The sequence below is a fragment of the Lontra canadensis genome, unplaced genomic scaffold (genome assembly GCF_010015895.1).
Source record: "Lontra canadensis isolate GAN:19392208 unplaced genomic scaffold, GSC_riverotter_1.0 scaffold4, whole genome shotgun sequence".
NCBI lineage: Eukaryota > Metazoa > Chordata > Mammalia > Carnivora > Mustelidae > Lontra > Lontra canadensis.
The window spans coordinates 40,072,229-40,099,669 of NW_022630998.1; the positions used below are offsets into that span (position 1 = coordinate 40,072,229).

At 41.2% G+C, this 27,441-nt stretch overlaps 1 protein-coding gene across 2 annotated transcripts in view; it reads right to left on the bottom strand.

Moving 5' to 3' along the window:
• Positions 1–27,441, bottom strand: part of MCCC2 (methylcrotonoyl-CoA carboxylase 2) — a 68,522-nt gene that overhangs the window by 23,847 nt on the left and 17,234 nt on the right. Inside the window, exons 4-8 of one of the 2 annotated variants that reach the window (XM_032848850.1) lie at positions 26,561–26,662; positions 19,903–20,030; positions 17,852–17,964; positions 6,742–6,855; positions 466–530 (exon numbers count right to left, since the gene is read on the bottom strand). In XM_032848850.1, coding sequence (XP_032704741.1) covers positions 466–530; positions 6,742–6,855; positions 17,852–17,964; positions 19,903–20,030; positions 26,561–26,662 — 522 coding nt within the window. The remainder of the gene's footprint in view (positions 1–465; positions 531–6,741; positions 6,856–17,851; positions 17,965–19,902; positions 20,031–26,560; positions 26,663–27,441) is intronic. The other variant, XM_032848859.1, reaches the window with a different exon arrangement.

Genomic DNA, 27,441 nt, shown 5'->3' on the forward strand with positions numbered 1-27,441 from the left:
GGACGGATATCTACTAAAGAAATGAGAAACCTCCTATTAAAAGAAATAACGAGGGGAGATTAAAGCCTCTGCCTTCGGCTCAGGTCATGATCTCAGGGTCCTGGGATCAAGCCCTGCATCCGGCTCTCTGCTCAGCAGGGAGCATGCTTCCTCCTCTCTCTCTGCCTGCTGCTCTGCTTACTTGTGATCTTTGTCAAAATAAATAAATAAATAAAATCTTACCAAAAAAAAAAAAAAGAAGAAGAAGAAATAAGGAACAAGCTGGTGTTGTAGCTTAGAAATTCAACTCTGTAGTTCAAAGAACTGAACCCTGAAACAGCAGCTCAAGAACAGATCGACTGTGGTTGGATCTGGCAAATTTAACTCTTAGAAAAAAAATAATGAAACTTTCTCTTCGAGAGAGCAACAGGCCTGTCATCCATTCATTCCTGGAAGCCTGGAAAGTAACAAGGGCTTCTGTCTCACCTGCAATGCAGGTCGGCACCCCCGAGGTCCTCAGCGGACACTTCCTCTCCAGTGGCGGCTTTCACCTACAGCAAGGAGAAAAGTAGGTGGTGAGTTCGGCCCGTCAGGGAAATAAAAACGCTTACCTAACATGCACATCTTCTAACCTGACTATACCTACCACTCTTTCTTCCACACAGCTAAAGATTTTCCCTTCTTCCTTCCTTCCTTCCTTCTTTCCTCCCTCCCTCTTTTTCTTTCAGGGTATTTTTGTTTTGTTTTGTTTCCATTTTTGAAGTAGACTTCACACCCAGCATGGAGCCTAATGCAGGGCTCAAACTCAAGACCCTGAGATCAAGACCTGAGCTAAGATCAAGCGTTGGACACTTAACCAACTGAGACACCCAGGCACCCCAAGATCGTTTTCTTATTCCACCCACCCAACAAACCTAGAAAAAACTGTCTCTAGTCTACAGAGAAAAATCTGAACCCAGAGCCACTAAGGAATTCTCCCACAGCCCCTGAGCAAGGGATGGAACCTGAGCTGAATCGAGGTATTTCCCTGAAAGCCTGCGCTCCTTTGTGTAAAGCATTTGTGTCTGTGCATATGCTGTTCCTACTGCCTGGGTTCCCTGCTCTCTGTCACCCACCTGGGGAATCCCTCCTCCTCCTGCACACCCCATCTGCTCTATGTGGCTTTCCCTGACCTGCACAAGCCTTTTCATCATTAGCAACACCCCAGAGCAATAAGAGAATAAGGTGTGCTCATCTGTGGTCCAAGAATACCCCTCACATACCTCCAACAGGGCACCCGGCAGACTGTGCACATCAGTAGCCTGCATGTGTCTCTCTTGTCTCCTCTATACTGTGAGTGCCTTGATGGCAGCCACTGTGATGTATTCATCTTTGAACACTCAGGAAATTTAATGAATTAAGGCCCTTTGAAAAACTGAAAAACTATCCTGAAAAACCGCAGTAACTATCACAAACTCTTACAAGTGCAAAACCTTTAAAAGGCCAAAAAAATCTCTAAGATTACCCACACCTAAGACTCAGCAGAATATGACCAAAAAGAAAGAAACCTGAAGTAATAAATGAAGAATGACTTAACTACAGTCTGAGAAATTCTAATAGGAAAACAGAAAAATCAGTTACTGCCAAATGTCAACCTGACCCTTACGAATTGCTAATTGATTCCTACTTCTTTGTGTTGACTGATTTCTTTTTCTTTTATAAGAAAAGCTGGTGTTAGAACAATGAACATTTACCTAAACTGTAGCATAGAAAGGACTCATTATTCACTACATCAGAAGTTCTGCCTTAAACAAAATATTATTGCGCAGAGAAAAGTAATTAAAATTTTCCCTTCCAATTATTCCACCCACAGAACTAAATTCTTGGTTCTCTTCTTCCCAAAATACTCAGTGTAAAACAGCATTCAGCCCAGACAATAACTAATTATAAGAGGTGCCTGGATATTTAAAGTTGTAAAAAGGAATAAACAACCAAAATACTCTGTTTATTTCCAGGGATCTGACTAATACCAATTGATAAAATAAGGATTCGTCATTGGTTAGTATTTACTGAACACCACAACATGTTTGATACTGTGACAGGTGCGAGGACGATAAAAATTAAGAACAGCTCATTCTACGAAATATCAAGTTCAGAAGACAGAAGAACAAAAAGCTCCTTCAGAAACTTGTCTCACTATTAGGCATTTTTTTCAACCATTCTAAAAGCTATAGCAACTCAACTGCATATGATGCATGGAATCTTTTTTCAATTTTGAGTAAAACAAGAGTTAAAATTTAGAACCGTCTAACTGATGAGATTGCTGGGGCTTGCTTTTTTTTTTTTTTTTTTTTTTACCTATAAACATGGTCATTCCGTGGTAGACTACAGAAGAGAGTTCAATTCTCTCAGAGAACTGCCGACTTGCTGAGGTACAAGGTAAAAATCCTCACCAATGACTGCATGTTGCCAACTGCACCCTTCAGAAAAACTCTTCTCTCGGAAACAGCTAGTGTTATTTCAGTATTAATGATGCTGCCTACGATCCCAAAAAAGGTGTTTTCAAATTTCAGTCCTATCTTTACTTATTCTTTAAGGAAAAACACCTCGAAACTACTGAAAAGTTTGTACGCGTCACTAGACAAAGGGAAATTCTAAATGAATTCTCCTCTCATTTACCAATGATAAGTATCACTTGTAGCTAGAAATATGTCAAAGAATAATTGACACCACAGGCATTCTGAATAATGCCTTCAGACTTTTATCACATTTTAAAATGGCAGCTCTTCAGGCTTATCTGATCCTCAATAAAATTTATGAAAAATAAACACAGTCATTTGCAAAATATACATATTTCACATCAAGCATAAGCTCTTTTTAACCTACTCTTTTTAATTAATTCATGTTATTATTCCAAAATCAAAGATGATTTTTTTGACAGACTTCTGAAGCATTAGCCTTACTCTTTGAGAAAGAATTCACACATCATAAAATTCACATTTAAAGAATACAATTCAGTGTTTTTCAGTATATTTTCATGGCTGTGGAACCATCAAAACCACCTAGTTCCAGAAGTTTCATCACTCCCAAAGGAAGCCCATACTCATTACAGTTACTCCCCATTCTACTTTCCTCTTGGTCCTGGCAACCACAAATCTACTTGTGGTCTCTAGGAATTTGCTTATTCTAAATATTTCATAAAAGCAGAATTATACAATATTTTTCCTTTTGCATCAAATTTCTCCTTTTGTGACATAATGTTCTCAAGTTTCATCCATGTTGTAGCATGTGTCAGAACTTCACTCTTTTTTATGGTTGAATCATATTCCATTGTATGTATTTTATAGTTTTACAGTATTCTTGACATTCTCCTCACCTATATAACATACTTTTTTTTTTTAAGATTTTATTTATTTATTGGACAGAGAGAGATCACAAGTAGGCAGAGAGGCAGGCAGAGAGAGAGGAGGAGGAAGCAGGCTCCCCACCAAGGAAAGAGCCCGATGTGGGGCTCGATCCCAGGACCCTGGGATCATGACCTGAGCCGAAGGCAGAGGCTTTAACACTCTGAGCCACCCAGGCGCCCCCTTATATAACATTCTTAGATTTCACTAAATAATGGGATATTTTGTTGTCAGATATAGTACTTATACCTGTGTTTTCACCTATCCTTTCTTCACCCCTTTGAAGTCTGGGCCCAGATTGTGACACACGCATAGCAGAGTGAAGACTGCATTACTGAACATCACTGGAATGGAGCCGAGCATGGAGGAGATGGGAAGGGCCCAGGATAAGTAATCCACTTGTTAGTCCAGCAACACAGGGAGCTCCCCAGTAAGGGTGCACTGGGTCCCACTCTCAGAAGGGCCCTGTTTTTTGGAGTTTAATGCTCAGTGGTTACCCCACTGAAATTCTACTTTTATCTTTGAATATATGTTCTGTAAATGAAGTCTGATGGGACAATGGGGTATGTGGGTTGGCCACTCTGTCTGGTCTGGTCTTGGCTCTTGGCTGGTCTATCTCCCACCATCTTTCTGGAAAGGTTCTTGGCTCCCTGCTTCCCTGCCAACTGGTACGTAGGCCCTGGGCTCTGCCCCATCTGCTCCTCCCCATCCCTGCCTAGCAACTCTTACACCTGTCCCCAGTGCGGCCTGCCATGGGCAAAGGGAAGACCAGGTATCAGACATGGACCCCCTGATGTCTCAGGGTGGAGCACAGAAGCACCTTCACCACTCTGGGCTGACAGTGCTGAGCTGTATTCTCTAGCAAGTGCGCAGTGGTGGTGGAGGTGGGAGCTGAGGGATGGCTTTTCGCCCCTTGCCCATCTGAACACCAAGCACATCCTGGAATGCAGGCTGCATACCCCTGTGGGGTCATATGTCTACCAGGAGTTGAATGATGGGCCCAATGGAAGCACAGATGCCTGAGAGAGAAGTATTCCATGCTTGAAGAAACGTGTCCTTAAACAGCAAATAAAAAAAACACCAAGACAGTTAAACATACCAATGTTTTATATTTTATATAAAACATGTTTTATATTTTGTATAAAACATGTTTTATATTTTGTATAAAACATGTTTTATATATTTTAGTCCTTTTAACAGTACTTGTTCCTCCTTTTTGAACAAGGGGTCTCATATCTTCATTTTGCACTGGGGTCTGCAATTACGAAGCCGGTCCTGCCAGTGATTCATAACGACTGCTAGGATTAGGAATGTAGAGCACCTCTCACAGCTACTCTAACTTGTTCCTTTTTTTTTTCTAACTTAATCTTTTTGAAAAGGTAATGTTTTCACACGACTCAGAAAGTCAAAGTTCTCAAAATGTTTATGATCAGCACAGACACACATACACACAAGTCAAAGGTCTCTCCCTTGCCCTATTTCATCTCCTCTGCATTAAAACTATGTTTACTGTACCTTTTCAGAGTTTCTTTATGCATATGCAAGCTTACAAACGTGTAATATGCCCTGTTTAAAACAGAAGTTGACATATTATGTGCAAGCACGTTGTTCATCAACTTCCAGTGACCCTGAGTCAAACAAGAATGCAACTGATGTAGAAGAAAAAATAAGCAGTTTATTTCATCAGCCATTCAACAAATGATGCTAGGCCAACTACATACCACGTATAAACGATGTCGGATTCCTTCCTTAAGTCCTACCCAAGCTAACTCAAAATGGATTATGACTTGTAAGTATAAGCTCAAACTATAAAACTTTAAAGAAACCCAAGTATTAAATCTTCATGATCTTGCAATAGGCAAAGCCTTCACTGATATGACACCAAAAGCACAGCAAAGAAAAAAAATGCAAAAACTGAACTTTACCAAAATTAAACATTTTCATGCTTCAAAGGAAAATGCCATCAAGAAGCTAAAGACAATCCATAGAAAGAAAATATTTGTATCCAGAACTCATAAAGAAGTCTCACAACTCTAAATAAAGACAAAAAGCCCAATTTAAAAAGTGTGCAAAAGGATATAAATAGGCAGCTCTCCAAAGATGATATACGAATGACCAACCAGCACATGAAAGGTGCTCAACAACATGAGCCATTAGGGAGATGCAAATCACAGTCTGAATGAGGTACCATCCACTAGGATGGCGGTCTTCACGTAGACACACAACAACAGCTGTCTGCAAGGAAATGGAAAAATCAGAACCCTCACACACAGCCTCAGGAATGTATAATAAATATGCTGTGGGCAGTCTGGCAGTTCCTCAAGATGTGAAACCTAGAGTTTCCATGTAACCTAGCAACTGTACTCACAGGTCTATAAACCTTATAAAGGGAAACACATCCATTTAAAACTTGGACAGGAAGGTGCACAGCAGCATTACTCCTAATATCCAAATGCTGGAAACAACCTGAGTGACTCTCAACTGATCAATGGATACACAACATGCTGCCTATCCATGCAGTGAAATATTATTCAGCAATAAAAAGAAATGAAGTGGTTTTTCAAACACTTAAACACGTAATTATCACATGATCCAGCAATTCTACATCTGAGCAGATACCCAAAACAAGTGAAAGCAGGGACTCAAACAGATACATGTACAGATATATGTACAGAGTCACAGCAGCAATATCCGTAACAGCCCCAAATTGGAAGCAACTCAAAAGTCCATTAATGGATGAGTTAATAAACAAAATATGGAAGATACATGCAACAGAGTATTACTGAGCCTTAAAAAGGAAGTTCTGACATATGCAAAAACATGTTGAATCTTGAGGACATCGTCTTAAGTGAAATACATCAATCACAAAAGGACAGACACCGTATGACTGCACTTATACAATGTAGCTACAGTAGTCAACTTCATAGAAAAAGTAGAATCGTGGTAGCCAGGAGCAGCAGAGATTGGAGACAATAGGGAGTTAATGTTTAATGGGTACAGATTTTCAGCTGGAGCAGATGAGAAAGTTCTGAGATGGGTAGGGGTGATGGTTGCACCACAATGTGAATACATTTAATGCCACAGAACTGTGCTCTTAAAAATGGTTAGAATGGGGATGCCTGAGTGGCTCAAGCATGACTCTTGCTTTTGGCTCAGCTCACATCTCAGGGTGGTAAGACTGAGCCCCACTCCCCAGCGGAGAGTCTGCTTGAGGATTCTCTCCCTCGGCTTATGCTCTCTCTTCCTCTAAAACAAGTAAATAAAGCTTTGAAAAAAAAATGGTTAGAACGGTTTAAAAAAAATGGTTAGAATGGTAAATCGTGTATTATGTATATCTTAGTTCAATCAATCAATCAATCAGTCAAGACTATGTTCTTACCAGTGGGGGTCCTGCCAAGAAAATGGTACCCTGCTTGCGTACAATGACGTTTTCATCAGCCATCGCAGGCACATAAGCACCACCTGCCGTACAAGAGCCCATGACCACAGCTATCTGGAATCCAAGCATACAAGAAACCCAACAGGTGAGGTTCAAACAGTTGGCTTTAGTCTCTGGATCTACAGACCCATAATTGTCACAGTACCAGAGGCTCTTACTAGCTGGTTCCTATAAGTCCTTTTAAAAATGGCCCTCTAAGTGTTTGGAATAGTTCCTTAATAGTTCCTACTTCTATCAAAGCCCTTTTGAAGGGATTAGGTCACATCTTTACAAAATTTATGGACAGTCCCCCTGTTGGAGGAAGACTGGCCATTTAGAACATCAGCCTGATCAACTCATGGGGAGAAGAAACTCCACAATCCACCCACAGGTCAGCAACACTGTGTTGAAACTAATAAGTCTTCTCAACAACCACCACTTACCTCATGGGAATGCTGAAATAATTCTCCAAATGAGTGTGAGTATTTTGTGATACCCTGAATACGGTATGTTCGAAATATAAAACTAACGTTAGCAGCACAGCTGAAAATTGTGTTCCAAGAGCAAGTCTGCTCTATGGACCCAGGGTGATGTGTATGTTGAGAGCCCACAGTGTTGTTTTCTCAACATTTAGGTGTGTTTGAAATGCTCCATAACAAAGCTATTTAAGAAGACTCTTTCCCAGAAATTAGTAAGACACAAAGAATAATGAATATGGGTTTGGCTGATTCCCCCTAGGTAGAAATAAGTAATATCAGAGAAAAATAAGAAAAATACATAATGGCCATTTTCTTAAATTACCACACAAAAGCACTTTTTGCTACCGATTCCAATATTCCATCAGTTTTCTTAGAGTCATACAAATACCCATTTTGAAATAAAAATGCTACACTAGTATTAATCTAAAGATGCAAGGCAGCAAGAGGTAACATTTTCCCATCGAAATGGGCTACCACAAAAAGTATTTTTCCCTATTTCACATATGTTATTAAAAATGGCTGTAACATTTCACTGTCAGCATATTACAAAAGTGTTTATCATGTATCGTTTATGCTTATCAGTCACTCGGAAGTTTATTTTCAAATGGCTAGAAAAACTCTCACACAAGAAAATGAGCACAGGAAACACTCACTGTAACCCTGTTCACAATAGTGAAGATACGCAAATAACGATTACATCCATCAACACATTTTGAATGGCTAAATGAAATATGAATAAATAAGTTCTTTAAAAATCTGAGGGAGAAAAACAAATGAAATGCTACCACTTTATAAATCCAGGGGTGCCTGGGTGGCTCGGTGGGTTAAACCCTCTGCCTTTGGCTCAGGTCATGATCTCAGGGGCCTGGGATCGAGCCCCACATTGCGCTCTCTGCTCAGCAGGAAGCCTGCTTCCCCCTCTCTCTCTGCCTGCTTCTCTGCCTATTTGAGATCTCTGTCTGTTAAATAAATAAATAAAATCATAAATCCAAGTGGAGGGTGCATGAGTGTTCCATTATTAGTGCATTATTCTCTGTACTTTCTGCATGTTTGAAATATTTTATGAGCTTTTTCTTTAAGGCTTGAGGAGTAAAGAACATGATGATGATTTCAATTCACCAGCCTGTTCTCAGTTCAAGAACAGCAGATACAGCTCAAACTATTTCAGTACTCCCTCTCCAGAAAAAAAAAGAAAAGAAAAGACAAGGAAGTAGAGAAGAGTCACAGTGAAGTAATAATCTAATAAGGTACAAATTACAAAAGTAAGACCCAAAGAATGAAACAGGCCTAGCAGGGTTCTGTGACAGCAAATTGAAAGCAAAAGAAAAAAACAGCAGGGGCACCTTGGTGGCTCAGTGGGTTAAAGCCTCTGCCTTCAGCTCAGGTCATGATCCCAGGGTCCTGGGATCGAGCCCCACATCGGGCTCAGCAGGGAGCCTGCCTCCCCCTCTCTCTCTGCTTGCCTCTCTGTCTACTTGTGATCTCTGTCTGTCAAATGGATGAATAAAATCTTTAAAAAAAAAAAAAAAAGGAAAGGAAAAAGAAAAAAACAGCAATGATCTGCAAATATTCGGAGACCAAGGATGGGAGGTGGGGTGGGTGGGGGGCAAAGAAAGAAGAATTCAGGTGTCAAAAGGCAGAAAGACAAAAATGATGGTAATGAACCTGAATGCCATCATGCCATCTCTCAGAGGAAAGAAAACATCTACCGATTTAGTAGAAAAGTTTCACAAGTGAATAGCGAACAAATTATTAGTGAATCTACACCAGGGAATTTTACTGTATTCCTAAGGGCATTTGCAGATGTGTTTTTCCCCAAAACCAAGGAAATCGACAATCCACTTCTCTCACACAAACTGCAAGTGGACCCCAGTGACTCCAGACTCTTGGGATTCACATCCTATATAATCCTATCCCCCTCGAGTGTGGTGGATCTGGTAACATGCTTCTAACACAGAGATTATACCAAGTGTCACTCTTGTGATCCAATTCTGACAGACCACGTCTCCCCGCTGCCAGCCCCCTTCTCTTACCCACTTGCTTGTTCGCTCTGATGCAGCCAGCTAACATGGGGAGACTTGCTCTCTACAGCTGCCCACTTGGGAAGGAAGCTCGAGATGCTTCCGACAACAGCTCAAGAGGAAGCGAGCAGGGCCTGCAGAGAAATGAATCACCGCCGCTGCCACATGAGCCAGCCAGGGCAGAGCCTTCCCAGTCCATCCTGGAGGGGTCTGCAGCCACCTGCGCTCAGCACAGGGGGATCCAGCCCAGCTGTGCTTTGATCCCTGAACCACAGACACTGCAGGGTAATACATGGTGCTTTCAACTACCAAGTGTGGGGGGAATTTGTTATATAGCACTAGACAACTAATACAGAGATCAAAAGCCATCTACCTTCAGTAACTGCAATGAAGGCATCTCTGAAACCCTGGGACACTCTTTGGTTAGGAGTACTCTGTGGTTGCTGGTCTGTAACCTGTCTGTCTATAAACCATTCCTCTATTCGAGAGATGGGAGATAGGCCAAGAAGAGAATTCTGGACCATCCCAGACGATAATGAAAAACCAAAAGACGTGGGTAAACATTGAAACCATCATGCTACATGAAAGAAACCCTTTATTATATGATCCCTTTCAAATGAAATGTATCCTAGGCAAATCCATAGAGACCGAAAGTAGAGGAGTGGTTGCCAGGGGCTGGAGGGATTGGAGAGAAATGGGGAGAAACTGTCATTGGAAATGGCATTTCCTTTGGGAGTGATGAAAATGTTCCAAAATTGACTGAACTCTGGGAATATCCTAAAAGCCACTGAACAGTACATATTAAATGGGTACACTGAATGGTATGGGAATTCTCTCTTAATAAAGCTGTTATAAAATTTAACAAACAGCTGGGACTATTAAGTATAGAAGATTCAAAATTCTCAAGTTTTTCATCAAGAAGAAACGGGCAATTCTAATCACAAGTGTCTCACAGAAACTAAACACTATCTCTAAAGCAAATTCTGATAATAGAAGAGAATAGAAATAGAATAGGAAAATGAAATTTAATAAATGAAATAAAATAGAAACAGGATAGAAAAATGAAACAAAAGAACAGAGAGTAGTGGAATCACCACTGTCACAGAATCTCCTCTTCTCATCATGTAATTCTAAGCCAAGCACTCACTCATGAAACAGGGTGACTGGCCCCAAGAAGAGCCCTGTCACTGTGTCTACTCCTTCTCCTCACAAAGCACAGGAACCCCTCGGCAGAAGACCTCCAAAAGCTTTCCATGTCCGCAAACATTCGTCTATGGAACAACAAAGATCTTACATTGGGGCCATGCTGGACAAATGATATGGAACCCCAGAGAGAAAATTCTGCTTTACCAAGAGGACATTAAAAGGACATAAGTAAGATGCACACACTCAGGGTAAAGATTTGGCTTGCACTGAGGCACAACACAGGTACCAAATCAGGAGAGACAGGACAGTGACTGTCATCCGCATCAGAACAAAGGAGAACTCCCAAGAATTCCACTGAGAGACTTGAGTCCACCCAGTCACCCAGGAGGAGGGCTTCCTGTGACACAGACAAACAGGAGATCCCTCTTATAGGACTGATGAGAGAAACAAAGGCGAGAGAAATGGAGCTTAGATTCAATCTCCTCACAGCTTGCCACCCACTGAGAGATAACCTGAGATAGGCAGAGCATGACCTTCTTCAAGGAACTCATAGCTGTCTTAGTACCTTAATGTTTATATTTATTAAAGACTAAAAGGAACATTATCTTGATAGCAGCTTGCCCTCAAGGTTGGGAAAGCCTTGCTTCCCAATTCCTTAGAGAATTACACCATCCCTAAACCCCACTAATCATAAAGTATATAATGAGTTACTCCTCACAATCCCAGTGCAGCTCTTTCTGCCCACAGGTCCTGTCCACATGCTGTGATAAAATCACCTTTTTAGACCAAAAATGTCTCCAGAATTCCTTCTCGGCTGATGAACCCCAAAACTTCCAAATTTCACCAGGGTGAGGACGTCCATGGTGATCCAAGACTTGAATCAAAAGCAAGAAAGCCCCAAGAAGGCCAAGAAAATGTAACTGACCCTTACATGGCTTGCCATGACTGCCACAGAAGGCACAAGCAGAAATTCTGAGTACAAGGAAATGAGATGCTACAAAACAGAGGTAAGAGACTGCGAAACTTTAGATGAAATTTATTACCCTCCAGGCCCTGCCTGAACAAATAAAGACTGGTTCTCATTGCACCAAAACCAAATTATATATTGTAGGTCAGCAGCCTGCCCTATAGAAAGGGCTTCTGAGAGAGAGTCAAGAGGTTTTACTCCTAATTCTGAAAAGCTGTGTGAACTCTAGACCTCCATTCTCCCACTGAAAAATTGCACAAGACCATCCAGTTCAAAGGCACACTGTGATAAATGTAATATAACTTGGAGGGGGTAAAAGTTTCAGTTGCTTGATGGAAAAGCCATTGAAAATATAGCTAATGTACTGGGGCACCTGGGTGGCTCAGTCGGTTAAGCTCAGGTCATGATCCTGGGGTCCTGGGATCAAACCCCACATGGGGCTCCCTGCCCAGCGGGGTGTCTGCTTCTCCCTCTCCCGCTCCCTCTGCCTCTCTTCCCCTGTTCCCTGCTTGTTTTCTCTCTCTCACTTGTTTGCTCTCTCAAGTAAATAAAATCTTTAAAAACATTTATATAGTATGGGCACCTGAGTGGCTCAGTCAGTTAAGTGTCTGCCTTCAGCTCGGGTCATGATCCCAGAGTCCCGGGATGGAGCCCAGCTTCAAGCTTCCTGCTTAGCAGGGAGCCTGATTCACTCTTTGCCTGCCACTGCCCCCTGCTTGTGCTCTCTCTCTCAATCACAAAAATAAAATCTTAAAAAAAAAAAAAAAAAAAATTTTTATATAGTATGTTTTTAGGGGCGCCTGGGTGGCTCAGTCAGTTAAGCATCTGCCTTTGGCTCAGATCACGATCTCAGGATCCTGGGACTGAACCCCACTTCAGGCTCTGCACTCAACAGGGAACCTGCTTCTCCTTATCCCTCTTCCCCTCCCCCCACTCATGCTCTCTCTCTCTCAAATAAATAAATAAAATCTTTAAAAAAAAAAAAAAGCAAACCTGGAAAGCAAATACTGTCTATCACACAAGGAACAAAATTGGTTCCTTCCTCTACCTACAGAGCTTCCATTAAAATGGCGTAAAATGGCATAAAAGCCACAAAATACTCACATCAATTCAATAGCTATCCAAAACTTAAGAACGTCACCAATTATACTGACTGATCACACTACTGTTTCTGGAGCACTCATGCTTATCTGTGATAAATAGGCTGAAATGTGCACAGAAAACAAAAAGTCCACCTTGCCCAGAATGTCCTGTTTCTTTCTCAATCTTTTCATCAGCCTCAAAGCCATCAGAGTGCTTCCGTCTCCCCTAGGCCTTATCTGACTTCATGGACAGGTTGAAATGTATTTAAAAATAATGAGCAGCTCTTCCTGCCCATGGGTCCTGTCCCCGTGCTTTAATAAAACCACTATTTTTGTACCCGCCTCCCAAAAAATAGGGATGCCTGGGTGACACAGTCACTTGAGTGTCCAACTCTTGATGTCAGCCTAGGTATAATCTCAGGGTGGTGAGACTGAGCCCCCTTTCGAGCTCTGTGCTCAGCAGAGGGCTTGAGTTTCTCTCATTCCCTCTCCCTCCCGCCCCTGGCACGCTCTCTCTAAAATAAATAAATAAGTCTTTTAAAAAAAAACCATAGTGTTATACAGTGCCTGTCCTAACTAAGCCCTTCCTAACAATTACCATGATGTGAAGCAAAGAAAATAAGTTTCAAAAATAATGAGCTAAGCCAAGAGGGAGGAGGTGAGGGGAGGAGGGAAGGAGAGAAGAAAGCAAGTATCCCTGAAAGAATTTTAAGTGCCTCTGCGAAAACAAGAACAAACAGGCAGAGGTGCAAAGAAAACTCAAGGGAAAGTCCCAAGGCGCTAACCCTGCACAAGGCTGGATGAATATGCCTATTTCAGAAGAAATGCACTGCTGGTCACAGCGGAAGCACTCTATTCCTGACGCACTGAAGGGTCACACTCAAGCAGGGTAAGAGGTGAAAGAGCAGAGCAAAGATCCATCCAGACGAGGCCACCCCTAATTTTAAAAATTAATGGTATGTGAGCCCTAAAGAAGACAAAGGTCCCACCTCTGAAGAGAACTAGAAGTCTCCCACTTCAAAACCCAGCAACAGGGAGCCACTACCCGGAAAATAAAAGAAGCATGTTCCCAAGATCATCAAGACATTGGGCATGGATTGCAGAAAGCCCGGGAAAGTTATCCTCAGGGCATGAGACTCTAAGCAAGCCCACAGGTCACCAGTATAAAAAGTCTTTGAACGTCAAAAACAAAAAACAGGTCCTAAAGCATACCAGAGAGAAAGGAAAGAGGAAACAAGAGAGTACCGAGGCAGGTATTTCCTGTAACCTGAGAGCAATAACAAACATTTTCAACCTTCTAGGTTTGTAGGAAGCTGTCCACATCTTTACCGCTACAAAGATACAGGAGACAAAAGAGATATGATTGTCCAAAGACATACAACTTAGAAATAAGTGGGTAAGTGGATTTACAGTGGGCAAGGTTAATAACATTAAAAAACCAAACTTGGGGAGGAAAGCAGGAACTGAGTAAGTAAGGAAGCTAGTGCTCACTATCAAAATGCATATGTAACAGGCCTCCCTCTTTCGTCTGGGCTGTCGACATGCCATCCAGACTGAGGAAGACCCAGAGACTCCGGGGCCATGTGAGCTACGGCCACAGCCACATCAGCAAGCATGCAGGAGGCCGGGGTCATGCTGATGGCACATGTCACCACAGGATCAACTCAGACACGTATCACCCAGGTTATCCCAGGGATATAAAAATGAGGAAGATATATATATAAATCATACACACACACACACACACACACACATATAAAATATATGTAAGATCTACATTTTAAACCTGAAATGATTAGGTAGGGGGGAAAGCAGAGAAGAGACAGGATGACATCACAGTCTGAATCCTAGGGAGAAGACAAGAGCAAACAGGAACAGTAAAAAACAGGTCAGTGGGGCGCCTGGGTGGCTCAGTGGGTTAAGCCGCTGCCTTCGGCTCGGGTCATGATCTCAGGGTCTTGGGATCGAGTCCCGCGTCGGGCTTTCTGCTCAGCAGGGAGCCTGCTTCCCTTCCTCTCTCTCTGCCTGCCTCTCTGCCTACTTGTGATCTCTCTCTGTCAAATAAATAAATAAAATCTTTAAAAAAAATAAATAAAAACTAAAATAAAAAATAAAAAATAAAAAAAACAGGTCAGTAAAAAAGCGATCGTGCTCAAAGTCTAGTTTGAGCCTGTAAGTACTAACTGGAAATCCATGTAGATGGCGGAAACGCCCAAGGGTAAGTAGGGATGCAGTGGGAGGTCGGGAAAGATCATGGAGATGAAAGTATGTTATGAGGGTTTATGCAACCATTAAGGACAAGTTCCTGGATGGGGTCAGGAGGATTACATGGAGAGAGTGGGGGAATATGGAAAAGCCAGAGGCAGGAAGCCTAAGGAGGAGTTCAGGGAAGGGAACAAATGACAAGACCAAAGGGTCATACGGAGTGGGAATCTGGTCTGTAGGAGGCTAGCAGGAACTCCAAGGACAGTGGGTTTTATGGAGACTGAGCAGTCAGGAACAGAGGCCCTGGGCCAGTTCTTAAAGAGTTTGCTGATTCGGGGAAGGAGAGAAGCTTCAGGAACAGGAGAAGCTAGAAAAGGTCCTTTTCTTTTGCCATTGTTTTGGTGCTTTTTCTTTTTCCTTTAAAAACAGAAGTCAGATGCCTGGGGCGCCCAGTCAGTTAAGTGTCTGCTTTCAGCTCAGGTCATGATCCCAGGGTCCTGGGATTGAGCCCCACATCAGGCTCCCTGCTCAGCAGGAGTCCTGCTTCTCCCGCTCCCTATGCTGCTACCCCGGCCTGTGCTCTCCTGCTCACTCTCTGTCAAAATAAATAAATAAAGTCTTTAAAAAGATAAAAAATTTAAAAAGAAAAACGGAAGTCAACATGGTTATTGGCTGTGAGAAAAAGAAAGTGGTTAAAAAATATTAACATGAGAGGGAGAAAAGGGATAGATGAAGAGTTTCAAAGGAGCGATTGGCGTGAGGATTATAAATGTTAAGTTTAGCTTTGGAAGTGAAGAGGGACAGTTGTCTGTGGGCTAAAAGAAGGCGAAGTCGCAGTGTGTTGAGTACAACAGTGCTCACACACAGTCTGATTTCTCCAGGGAAGTATGAAGCAACGGCTTCAGTGCAGATGTGGCGTTTGGAGTTCACTTACTGGGGAAAAGATCAGAGTAAGCGCTACAGAAACTGGTAGCAGCTAGAAATTTTTCTCCAATTCCCAGAGGGTCATAAGAATAGAGGGAGGTACACCTTTCCCCCTAAACTTCTTACTGGAGTGAAAGAGAAAAAAGATATGCTAAGAGAAGTGGCTACATTAAGGAAATATTGATGTTGAACTTTTAAAAGACAAAAATAAAATAGGAAAAGGGAAAGCATTCTAATGCCCTTCCCACATTTTAGATTTTTTTTTTTTATCATAGGCACATACTGCTTATTCAAAAATATGGACACTTTTAATTTTTAAAAGACCTGTTTTTCAAAGCACTTTAAGCTTTAGGTTCTATGGGGCCAGAGCCTCTACCTGGTTGGTTTTATTTATCAACATAGTGTTTGGTTTACAGAAGGTCCTCCATCAGTATCTGTTACATGTTGACTATTAAAAACTATGTGAACAGAAAGGGCAAAGAATAAGCATGCAAGATGACAGGTCTATAAAGGGCTGAATAATGCCCCCCCCCAAAATATGCCCACACCTGAATCCCTAGAACCTTTGATTATGACTTTATTTGGAAAAGGAGTCTCTGCAGATGTAATAAAGGTAAGGATCATCAGATAAGATCATTCTGGATGCTGTGAAATGTGTAAACCTGGCGAGTCACAGACCTGTACCCCTGGGGATAAAAACACATTACATGTTTATTAAAAAATTTAAAAATAAAATTTTTTTTTAAAAAGGCCATACATAAAATGAGGAGGGGGAAAAAAAAAAAAAAAGAAGGGAAATTTAAAAAAAAAAAAAATCATTCTGGATTATATGGGCAGGCCCAAAATCCAACGACAAGTATCCTTGTGAGAGAGAGAAGAGAAGACACAGACACACAGGGCAGAAGGAAGCAAGGTAGAGATCAGAGTCACAGAGCCATGAGCCAAAGGAGCACCTGGAGCCAGGAGAAGCCAGCAGGGCAAGGAACAGTGTCCCTTAAAGCCTTCTGAGAGAGCCTGGCATGGTTCCCACCTCAATTTCAGACTTCTAGCCTCTGGAACTTGAGAGAAGAAATTTCTGTTATGTTCAGCCTACCCCCCACCCTGTGCGTGGTAATTTTTTACAACAGCCCTTGGAACCTAATACAAGGTTAGTACAACTATACAAATTATACCACAAATTAATACCACATTAAATGGACTGGTTTCCCCCATAAAACAAAAGATCACAGTAAGAACTTCATACCAGGTCATGGAAGGACCTCTGTGCAAAAGCCAGCAAAGCTGAAGTTTCTATTTAGAGAAATAAAGCATAAATGGGCAAAGTCACTACATAACCATAAGATATATAATAAGTAATAACTGTATCGATAAAAATTAAAGATGAGATACAATAATTGCAAGTGAAGGCTAATTCATTAGAATATTAACAAAAACACTACAAACTTAAGAAATCCAGTAACAAAACATAAATGAAGGAGAAGCATCAGTATTATGAAATATTTCAAACATGCCAAAAAAAAGATCACAGAATAATAAAAAATAAATATCCTAACACCCAGTCTTAAGAAATCCTGACATTTGGCCAAATGCACTTCAGATTTTTTTTTAAAGAAATAAAACATTTCAGGTACAGTGAAGCCTCCTGCCTGACCCCTTCCTCCCGCACCCACCTCGAAGGTAACCACTGTTCTAAAGCTGAGTATATTATTCCCATGCACCTGTTTAAGACATAAGTAATAGACTGTTTGATGTATTTAATATTTACAAACAAAGCAAGTGACTATGGGTTTATTCTACTATTACTTTTACTCAACTTATTTTCTGAGACTTCTTTATGTTGATGCATGCAATTCTAGTTCATTTTAATAGCTAAAAATTGTATTATTCATCTCCCAATAATGGCCACTTAGGTTGTTTGTTAACTTCTACTATGTCAATGCTACAACAATCTCCCTTGCACCTGTCTCCTCAAAAAGACACCAAAGTGCCTCAGAACATAGTCCTAAAAAAGCAATTACTCAGTGCCGTTTCTTTTAAAAAACTCTTTCTTTGCTGAACAGCCTTTATGACAATATAAAACTATGCCCATAATGAAGAGAATAATCTGACTACAGATAGTTTTAAGGCACTTTCTGTGGGGGAAAAACCTAAATTCTATATTAAGTTCCGTTTAAAGTCATCTCAGAGCACCTAGTTAGCAATGGCATTTGGAACAAAAAGCAGTACATTTCATTAATGAGAAATTACCTGTGCAATATTTTGAGAAGACATAATCGCCTGGTTATAAAAAATACGGCCAAAGTGATCTCGATCTGGAAATATTTCTGCTTGTCGAGGTAAGTTTGCTCCTCCTGAATCAACTGAAGACAAGGGAATTAACAGAAGTAAGTACACTTGAATGAACAAAATAGCCTGCACACAGAGATACTTGTATCAGTGAAACAGTTCTTAATCACATTCACAAAAAACTTGCCCTACCGTTCTAAACTATTCTACAGCATTTTTTTCGAGTCCCCCAACACAGCCCAAAAATTCACTGTTTTCCTCAGATCCATTAGGATCTCCTTCCCGTGCGAAATTCCACTTGAAATGTTTAGGACATTCTCTCTTTTGAAGACAAGCTAAAGCCCCAGAAACACCATAAATTCTTAATCAGTTCAGCTAAAAAAAAAACAAAAACAAAAACAAAAAAAAAACACCATGTCTTTCCCTCTTTTAAATCAATACAAAACCATCTACAGAATTCATGTGACAATTCATCACAGACGACTGCCTCAGAGACTGTTTTTACTGCAGAGGGGAGTGGGGGCTACGAACATCCACTGAATTCGGAACAGAGCTTGCTGACTTCAGAGCTCTGTGATGACTGCTGTGCTTCCTAGCCTTCTATGCCTCGCCTTTCTCACCTGTGAAATGCAGGGTTCAACAGTACCTCTCCCAGGAAGCTGTTCCTGGGATGACATGAAATAAGGTATGTAAAGTACACAGTTCAGCACAGTGTTAGTGCACTGAGCAGTGTTATGAAAATTCAGCTAGTCCCATGCCTACTGCTCTTGCCTACATCCATTAAGTCCTTCATTGTTCTTTAATACATGACATCCTGTCTCCAATTCATTCAAGCTTGCCCAAGACAGGAACAACATCATATTCTTCACTCCATCCCCTATGGTGTTTGGCACAGCACCTGTAAGCAGTAGTAGGGCCCCACTGGCTATTTTCTACATGTGCGAAAAAAGTTCACATTGTGAGTCAAACAGGTAAATTCACTTTTGCAGAAAAAAAAATCTCTACATCAGTACCTGTTTAAATACCACACCAGTAATATATGTATGGTGGCATTTCACCAAACTAAACCAATATCCAGGCAGTGCCAATTTTTTTTTGAAGACTTTATTTATTTGACAGAGATAGAGAGAGAGATCACAAGCTGGCAGAGCAGCAGGCAGAGAGAAAGGGGGAGAAGCAGACTCTCTGCTGAGCAGAGAGCCCCATGCGGGGCTTGATCCCAGGGGCCTGAGATCATGACCTGAGCCAAGGGCAGAGGCTTAACCTACTGAGCCACCCAGGTGTCTCAAGGCAGCGCCAATTTTAAACTGCCTTGCTTTTATGTTCCTTTTGAAGTATCCTTAGATTTAAACATTACTTTAATTTCAAATATAAATATACTTTTATAAAGAATTAAATTTCTTTAGGGCACCTGGGTGGCTCAGTGGGTTAAGCCTCTGCCTTCGGCTCAGGTCATGATCTCAGGGTCCTGGGATCGAGTCCCGAGTCGAGCTCTCTGCTCGGCGGGGAGCCTGCTTCCACCTCCCTCTCTGCCTGCTGCTCTGCCTACTTCTGATCTCTCTCTGTCAAATAAATAAGATCTTAAAAAAAAAAAAAAAGAATTAAATTTCTTTAAATGGCATTTGTTGGAATTATTCAAGTATTTAACAAAGTACTTAGCACTCAAGAGATCCATAAATATCAGCTATTATTTTTTCATAGTTTGAACTCATTAGGTCCAGACAAAAAGAAAATACACAGAAGGAAAAAATCCACACCCATGGAGAGAAAAAAAACTGGCATACATGAAAACACTATCAGAGGTAGTTACTCCTCAGGGATATTATTATAGGTAGTTTTTGTTTACTTTTTCTTCCAGAGTTTTTAGCAAAGAACGTGAATTTCTTTTGTAATTATAGGAAAAACTAACAACAGTTTTTAAAAAACCCATTGATAATGTCATATACAGCCTTCTAAACAATATTGTATTTTACCAGCTAAAAATAGTTCATTTTATGACTCTCGTGACTTGCCCAAGTAGATGCAGGGGAGTCTGTTTTGCATTGCAATTTCCTGCGCCCGTAAATGTTTCTTCACAGTCACTGGGTAGTAGGTACCTCCTTTGATGGTGGCATCATTGGCAACAATAATGCATTCCACTCTGAAAGGCAGAAATGTCATTATAAAGAGAGTATGAGAGACTTCTTCGAAGTTCAAAGGCCAATTACGTCTCATTACAAGACACTCCAATACAACCTTTAACTTCTAGTACATTTCACCAATGACAGGCATTAGCAGACAATCTCAAAGCAAGTGTTAATCACAGTTCACATACTCACTTATATAATATAAAATGATCACTATGAACATCTTTACAAACTCATACTTAATTTTTAAAGAGTCCTCAATCCTGGGGGCGCCTGGTGGCTCAGTCAGTTAAGTGTCTGCCTCTGGCTCAGGTCATGATCTCAGGGTCCTGGGATCAAGCCCCACTGCCTCACCCTGCAGGTCGGGGGCTGATTTGACACTTGAGTGAACAACAGTGTGCTCTTTACCAAATTTAATCTTCTTTATGTCTATGATATTATATTTTCAGATTTTACTTTTAATTACTCTCTACACCCAACGTGGGGCTCGAACTTATAACCCCAAGACCAAGAGTCATACTGCTCCACCAACTGAGCCAGCCAGGCACCCCGATTTATGATATTTTTTAAAATCTCACTTTATATTCCTTATAATTCTAAAAAGTAAGCCACTAAGTCCCTCTTGAAAATAAAGTAGGGAAGAGCCTCAGAACAGTGGCCTCAGGTAGTCTGGGCTACACGCATTAAGGGATGTGGCCAGCAGTGCTCACAAGAAAAAGGGGCTTATCTCCTTACAGCATCCATTTTATGGCTAGGAAGCACCTTTTTCCACGTTACAGGTAGCATTTTAGAGTGGAATGCCAATTCTTCATGACTTTGGTGAACAAATCAGACTCCAAAGGAATGTCAGTTTAGGGCAGGTTATTGGGGCTATGATCTCACATCCCCAGAGTCTACTCGTCCATCCCTGCCCTGCGGGTTCTGCCCTAGAAAAGCTTACAAAGCTCTGAAACTGGGGGCACCTGGGTGCCTCAGTCAGTTAAGCGTCTGCCTTCAGCTCAGGTCCTGATCCCAGGGTCCTGGGATCGAGTCCCTCATTGGGCTCCCTGCTCAGCAAGGAGTCTTCTTCACCCTTTCCCTCTGCCCCTCTGCTCTGCTTGTGCTCTCTCTTGCACGTGCTCTATCTCAAATAAATAAAATCTTTAAAAAAAAAAAAAAAAAGGAAAGAAAAGAAAAGAAAAAAAGAAGCTCAAATACTGGAAAGGGGCTATGGAGTCAGAAAAGCTATGGTGAAATTCTGGCTCTGCTGCTTGCTAGACATGTGACCTTCCAAAAGAGACAGAGCCACTTGCCTATTAAAAGGTCAGAGACATGTTACAGAATGAAAAATAAAATTAGTCCACAGAAAGACAGCATTGTACATCTATTAGTTCTGCCTACCTAGAATCTATCATTTTGGCAATGGAATTCAACTTTCTTTCAGAAAATGCCTCTTACCTAACCCATGTGGTCCAAGTAGGACTGACCCCAAAGCCTATCTTCAAAGGTGTACACAGGAAGCAGGCCTTTCTATTGAGAGTCCACACTGTGGCTCAAGAATGGGCTTGGACCCCAAGGCTAACCCCATAGGAGCTCCAGGTGCACCACTCTGCCCACATCCCCACAGGTCCACCAACCAGGAAGCTCTCAGAACCCAGTCCTCTCGGGTTTTATGTAGGCTTCACAGCACAGCCACGACTGACTAATTCAGTGGCCACCGTCTGATTCAGCCTCCAGCTCCTCTCCCCTCCCCACAGGTGGGGACTGGGGAAGTAGGTAGAACAGAAAAGTTCCAACCCTCTAATCACATGGTCAGTTCTCCTAACAATCAGCCATGGCCTTGGTTGGGAGTTCACTGATATAACAAAAGACACCATGACCATCCTCAACACTTCCAAGGGTCTGGGGAGCTTTTGAACCAGGAATTGTGGACAAAGACCAAATACATAAGAGAAATAAATTTTGCTCATGTAAATGATCATGTAGATAGACCAAATCTATCTATCTTACAAATCACAGTATTACAGTAATACAATATATAATTATTATGGTATTATTAGCACTATAGAACAACATATAATAAGACAAGGTAAAATATATAATTAAAAAAAGTAATTGTGATGGTGCTAGGTCAAGATACAATGGTCAAGGGATGGTAAAAATAACGGTAACAGACCATACTAACATGGCACTTACAATGTACTTGTTCTTTTAAGGCTTTAGATACAGGAGGTGTTCCATTTTACAGATGGGAAAGCAGGCACAGTTAAGTAACTAGCCCAAGGGTAGGACCCAACAAGTGGTAAAGCCAGCAAATGGCTTGAATACAGGCCCTGAAGCAAAACTGAGTTTAACGCATCCACAGAACAGTGAGACCAGAATGGCTAAAGTGTTAAGTACAGAGGTAAGATGAGGAGAGCAGGTAGGGACCATACCCTACAAGCAAAACTCAGTGAAAAAACTGAGTTTGCCAGAAAGAAACACTGCAGCTTCATTATTGTTTAGCCAGTTACACTTCAGGCAAGGAGTCCTTGCTTCTAAGCTGGTTTATAAATTCCATACAATAAATTTTCTCATTAAATTTATTGGGGTCTGTTTAGAACTTACCATGGAGCCTCTTAGCAATACACCCAGCATGACTCAAAAATATACAGAGGAGCAATAAGGGTATAAATGTTTTTAGTGACTTAGCGAATGGCTCTGGCTCTGAAGAGATTCTGTGTTGCCAGAACAGACCTTCAACTTGCCACCCACAAGTGCCTGTCCACTCTCAGTGGCAAGAGGATCACCTGTACTGTGCGTCTCTTAAGGAACGGCAGTGTTTCTCTTCCTTGTTTCTTCCTGTTTCATGACAACCCTCTCTGGTAGCTACTATGATCATTCCTTTTTGTCATGAATCACATTCTCCAGATGAAAAAAAAACAAGGTACTGAGTGGTCAAGCAATTTGCTAAAGGTCAAATAGCTATAAAATGCTGAAGCCAGGATTCTAATTGAGGCTGACTACTACTGAACCAACACAATTCCTACGTGCAATTCAATTTCCTTCTGTTGAGAACTTTATAAACTGAGAACAAGGCACAAAGAGATAAAATGAAAATGAAAAATATAAAAGCATAAATAAGAATAAAATATTACTATATGCACAGGAAAGGTAGAAGGGCAAGTTCCAACATGGGGACCATCATTATCACTGAGATAAAATTAATAGTAACTCTCCTACTTAAGTAGCTTATTTAGTGATTATGAATTTAGTTTAGCTCTGCATTAAGTTTATCCTTTTTTATTTTTTTATTAACATGTAATGTATTATTGGTTTCAGGGGTATAGGTCTATGATTCATCAGTCTTACACAATTCACAGTCCTCACCATAGCACACTCCCTCCTCAATGTCCATAACCCCGCCACCCCATACCTCACACCCCCTCCCCTCCAGCAATCCTCAGTTAGTTTCCTGAGATTAAGAGTCTCTTATGGTTTGTCTCCCTCTCTGGTTTTGTCTTGTTTCATTTTTTCCTCTCTTCCCCTTTGATCCTCTGCCTTGTTTCTCAAATTCCACATATCAATTATATCATATAATAGTCTTTTTCTGATTGACTTATTTCACTAAGCATAATACTCTCCAGTTCCATCCACATCGTTGCAAACGGTAAGATTTCATTTTTTTTCACAGCTGAGTAGTGTTTCACTGTATATATATACCACATCTTCTTTATCCATTCATCTGTTGATGGACATCTTGGTTCTTTCCACAGTTTGGCTATTGTAGACATTGCTGCTATAAACATTCGGGTGTATGTGCCCCTTTGGATCACTACATTTGTGTCTTTAGGGTAAATACCCAGTAGTGCAATTGCTGGGGCATAGGATAGCTCTATTTTCAACTTTTTGAGGAACCTCCACACTGTTTTCCAGAGTGGCTGTACCAACCTGACTTCCCACCAACAGTGTAGGAGGGCTCCCCTTTCTCCACAGCCTTGCCAACATCTATCGCTTCCTGACTTGTTAATTTTAGCCATTCTGACTGGTGTGAGGTGGATCTCACTGCAGTTTTTGTGGGGTTTTTTTAAGATTTTATTTATTTATTTATTTGATAGAGAGAGAAGTCACAAGTAGGCAGAGAGGCAGACACGGGGGAGGGAGAAGCAGGCTCCCTGCTGAGCAAAGAACCCGATGCGGGGCTTGATCCTAGGACCCTGAGATCATGACCTGAGCCAAAGGCAGAAGCTTAACCCACTGAGCCACCCAGGCGCCCCTCACTGTAGTTTTGATTTGTATTTCCCTGATGCCAAGTGATGTTGAGCACTTTTTCATGTGTCTGTTGGCCATCTGGATGTCTTCTTTGCAGAAATGTCTGTTCATGTCCTCTGCCCATTTCTTGATTGGATTATTTGTTCCTTGGGTGTTGAGTTTGATAAGTTCTTTATAGATCTTGGATACTAGCCCTTTATTGGATATGTCATTTGCAAATATATTCTCCCATTCTGTCCATTGTCTTTGATTTTGTTGACTGTTTGCTGTGCAAAAGCTTTTTATCTTAATGAAGTCCTAGTAGTTCATTTTTGCCTTTGCTTTCCTTGCCTTTAGTGATGTTTCTAGGAAGCTGCTGTGGCTGGGGTTGAAGAGGTTGCTGCCTATGTTCTCCTCAAGATTTTGATGGATCCCTGTCTCACATTGAGGTCTTTCATCCATTTTGAGTCTATTTTTGTGTGTGGTGTAAGGAAATGGTCCAGTTTCATTCTTCTACATGTGGCCGTCCAATTTTCTTAGCACCATTTGTTGAAGAGACTTTTTTCCACTGGACATTCTTTCCTGCTTTGTCAAAGATTAGTTGACCATAGAGTTGAGGGTCCATTTCTGGGCTCTCTATTCTGTTCCATTCATCTATGTATTTGTTTTTGTGCCAGTACCATACTGTCCTGATGATTATAGCTTTGTGATAGAGCTTAAAGTCCAGAATTGTGATGCCACCAGCTTTACTTTTCTTTTTCAACATTCCTCTGGCTATTCAGGGTCTTTTCTGGTTCCATACAAATTTTAGGATTATTTGTTCCATTTCTGTGAAAAAAGCTGATGGTATTTTGATAGGGATTGCTATATTAAATGTGTAGATCGCTCTAGGTAGCATAGTCATTTTTCACAATATTTGTTCTTCCAATCCAGGAGGATGGAATGTTTTTCCATTTCTTTGTGTCTTCCTCAATTTCTTTCACGAGTATTCTATAGTTTTCTGAGTACAGAGGTTCTTTACCTCATTGTTAGATTTACTCCTAGGTATCTTATGGTTTCGGATGCAACTGTAAATGGGATCAACTCCTTAATTTCTCTTTCCTCTGTCTTGTTATTGGTGTATAGAAAAGCAACTGATTTCTGTGCATTGATTATCCTTTTTTTAAAAGGTTTATTTTTAAGCATCCACTATGACTCCAAGAAAAAAGTGTCTTCATTCTGGGTGAATATTAAGCAAATCATAGCTGGCAAAGAGTTGTGGAGGAGTATTGGGGGTACAAGAAGGAAAAAGCGACAACGACTAATGGCTATAGGTGCACTAAAGGCACAAATCATGGGCAGAAGGTGGAGAACACACACTATAAACCATCATGTGAGTCAAATGCAATTGTATCCGGCTCAGAGTCCAATCACCTAAGGACCCAGTGAAGCTCTGCCAGTGACTTGATTTTAGGCAAGTTATTTACCTTGCTAAGTAGGCTTCTTTACCTTCCTAATGGTGATGATAACTATAATGCCCATTCTCACAGAGCTGTGGTAATGATTAAAACAACTAATCAGTGGGAAGTGTTTACTAAAATGCCTGGTGTGCTAACCTGAGATGGTAAATGTGAGGCCATACATACACATACACAAGTAAACTGAACTTCCACCAATTAAGATCTCCTAAGTCTAGAGTGGTTCTCAAATGTTACCATTTGTGAAGCTTGAAGGGCTTCTTGAAAAAACACTGGTTGCTGGGCCCCAACCTCAAAATTTGATTTCTTTTTCTTCTTTTTTTTTTTTTTAAGTAGGCTCCAAGCCCAGCATGGAGCTCAGTGTGGGGCCCAAACTCAAGATACTGAGATCAAGACCTGAACTGAGATCAAGAGTAGGGAACTTGACTGACTGTGCCACCCAGGTGCCCCTGATTTGGTTACTTTGTAGGAAGACCTAGTCATCTACATTTCTAGTAAGTTCTCAGGTGATGCTGAGGCTACCTGGAAAGCACACTTGGAGAAAGACTCATCTAAGACACTGGATTTCATCCTAGATGTGCAAGAGACCACCTAAGGAGCCTTGAAAAATGACATAAGCCAAGCCTACACCTGCAGTCTGATTAAGCAGGAAGGTTTGGATTAAAGCCCCAGGATTTGTGCTGTGGCTTTTTTCCCCACTTCCATCTTTGTTTCTAAAGCTCCACAGATAAATCTGACCCATGTTGGGGTAGGAAGCCTTAGTCCTAAATAACACAAACAGCTAAAACTGCACATTCATCCGCACAGCAGTGAGTGGTGGCCCATGCCTGTCACTCTTCTTCCTGACCCACATTATTGAGTGTAAGTAGAATACTCACCCTGATACTCTCCCAATGCCTGTAATAATGCCACCAGCGGGGACCTCCTCATTCGCGTATAACTGGTAACCTGCAAACTGAGATAATTCCAGAAATGGAGACCTGGAGGAAAAAAAGGATATTGCTTGAATTAAAGTCACTCAAAGAAGAAAAAAAAAAAAAAAAAGGCATACTTAAACAGCTAAACATGAAAAAGATTAATGAGCCAATGTTTCAAGTATGCATGCCATATATATATATAACCTCCAAAAAAAATATTTAACCAAAATCTAGCATGGATATTTTGAGGAATTACATGTTATAGCCATACAATAGAACACTAGGAATCTATTTTAAGAGATGTTGTACAAATGTGCTTATTAGTAGAGAAAGAGACCAGCACCTAACACTAATGTAAGCCCCCACCCTATGCCAGGCTCTATTTTAGGAGCTCCAGAAACCTAACTCATTTGTTCCTCAGAACCACCTCCTGAGGTGGATCCTATTATGGTCCCCACTGACTGATGAGGAAACTATAACGCAGAAATTAAGTCACTTGTCTAAGGTCACACAACTAGTAAGTGGCAGAGCTGGGTTTTAATAAGCAGTCTAATCCCAGGTATCAGGCTCCTCACCTATTTTTACTCTACTGTCCACTTACTTAAATGTTCAAGATCCAGTAAGTGAGGGGAAAAAAGGTGGTATAAAACACCATTTTTAGTATGATTCTGTTTCTCTTGGGAAAAAAAAAAAATGTGTCTAAGGGGCGCCTGGGTGGCTCAATCAGTTAAGCATCCAACCCGTGGTTTTAGCTCAGATCACAATCTCAGGATCATGAGACTGATCCCTGAGGCAGATCTCCGCTCAGCGGGGAGTCTGCTTCCCTCCTCTCTCACTGCCTC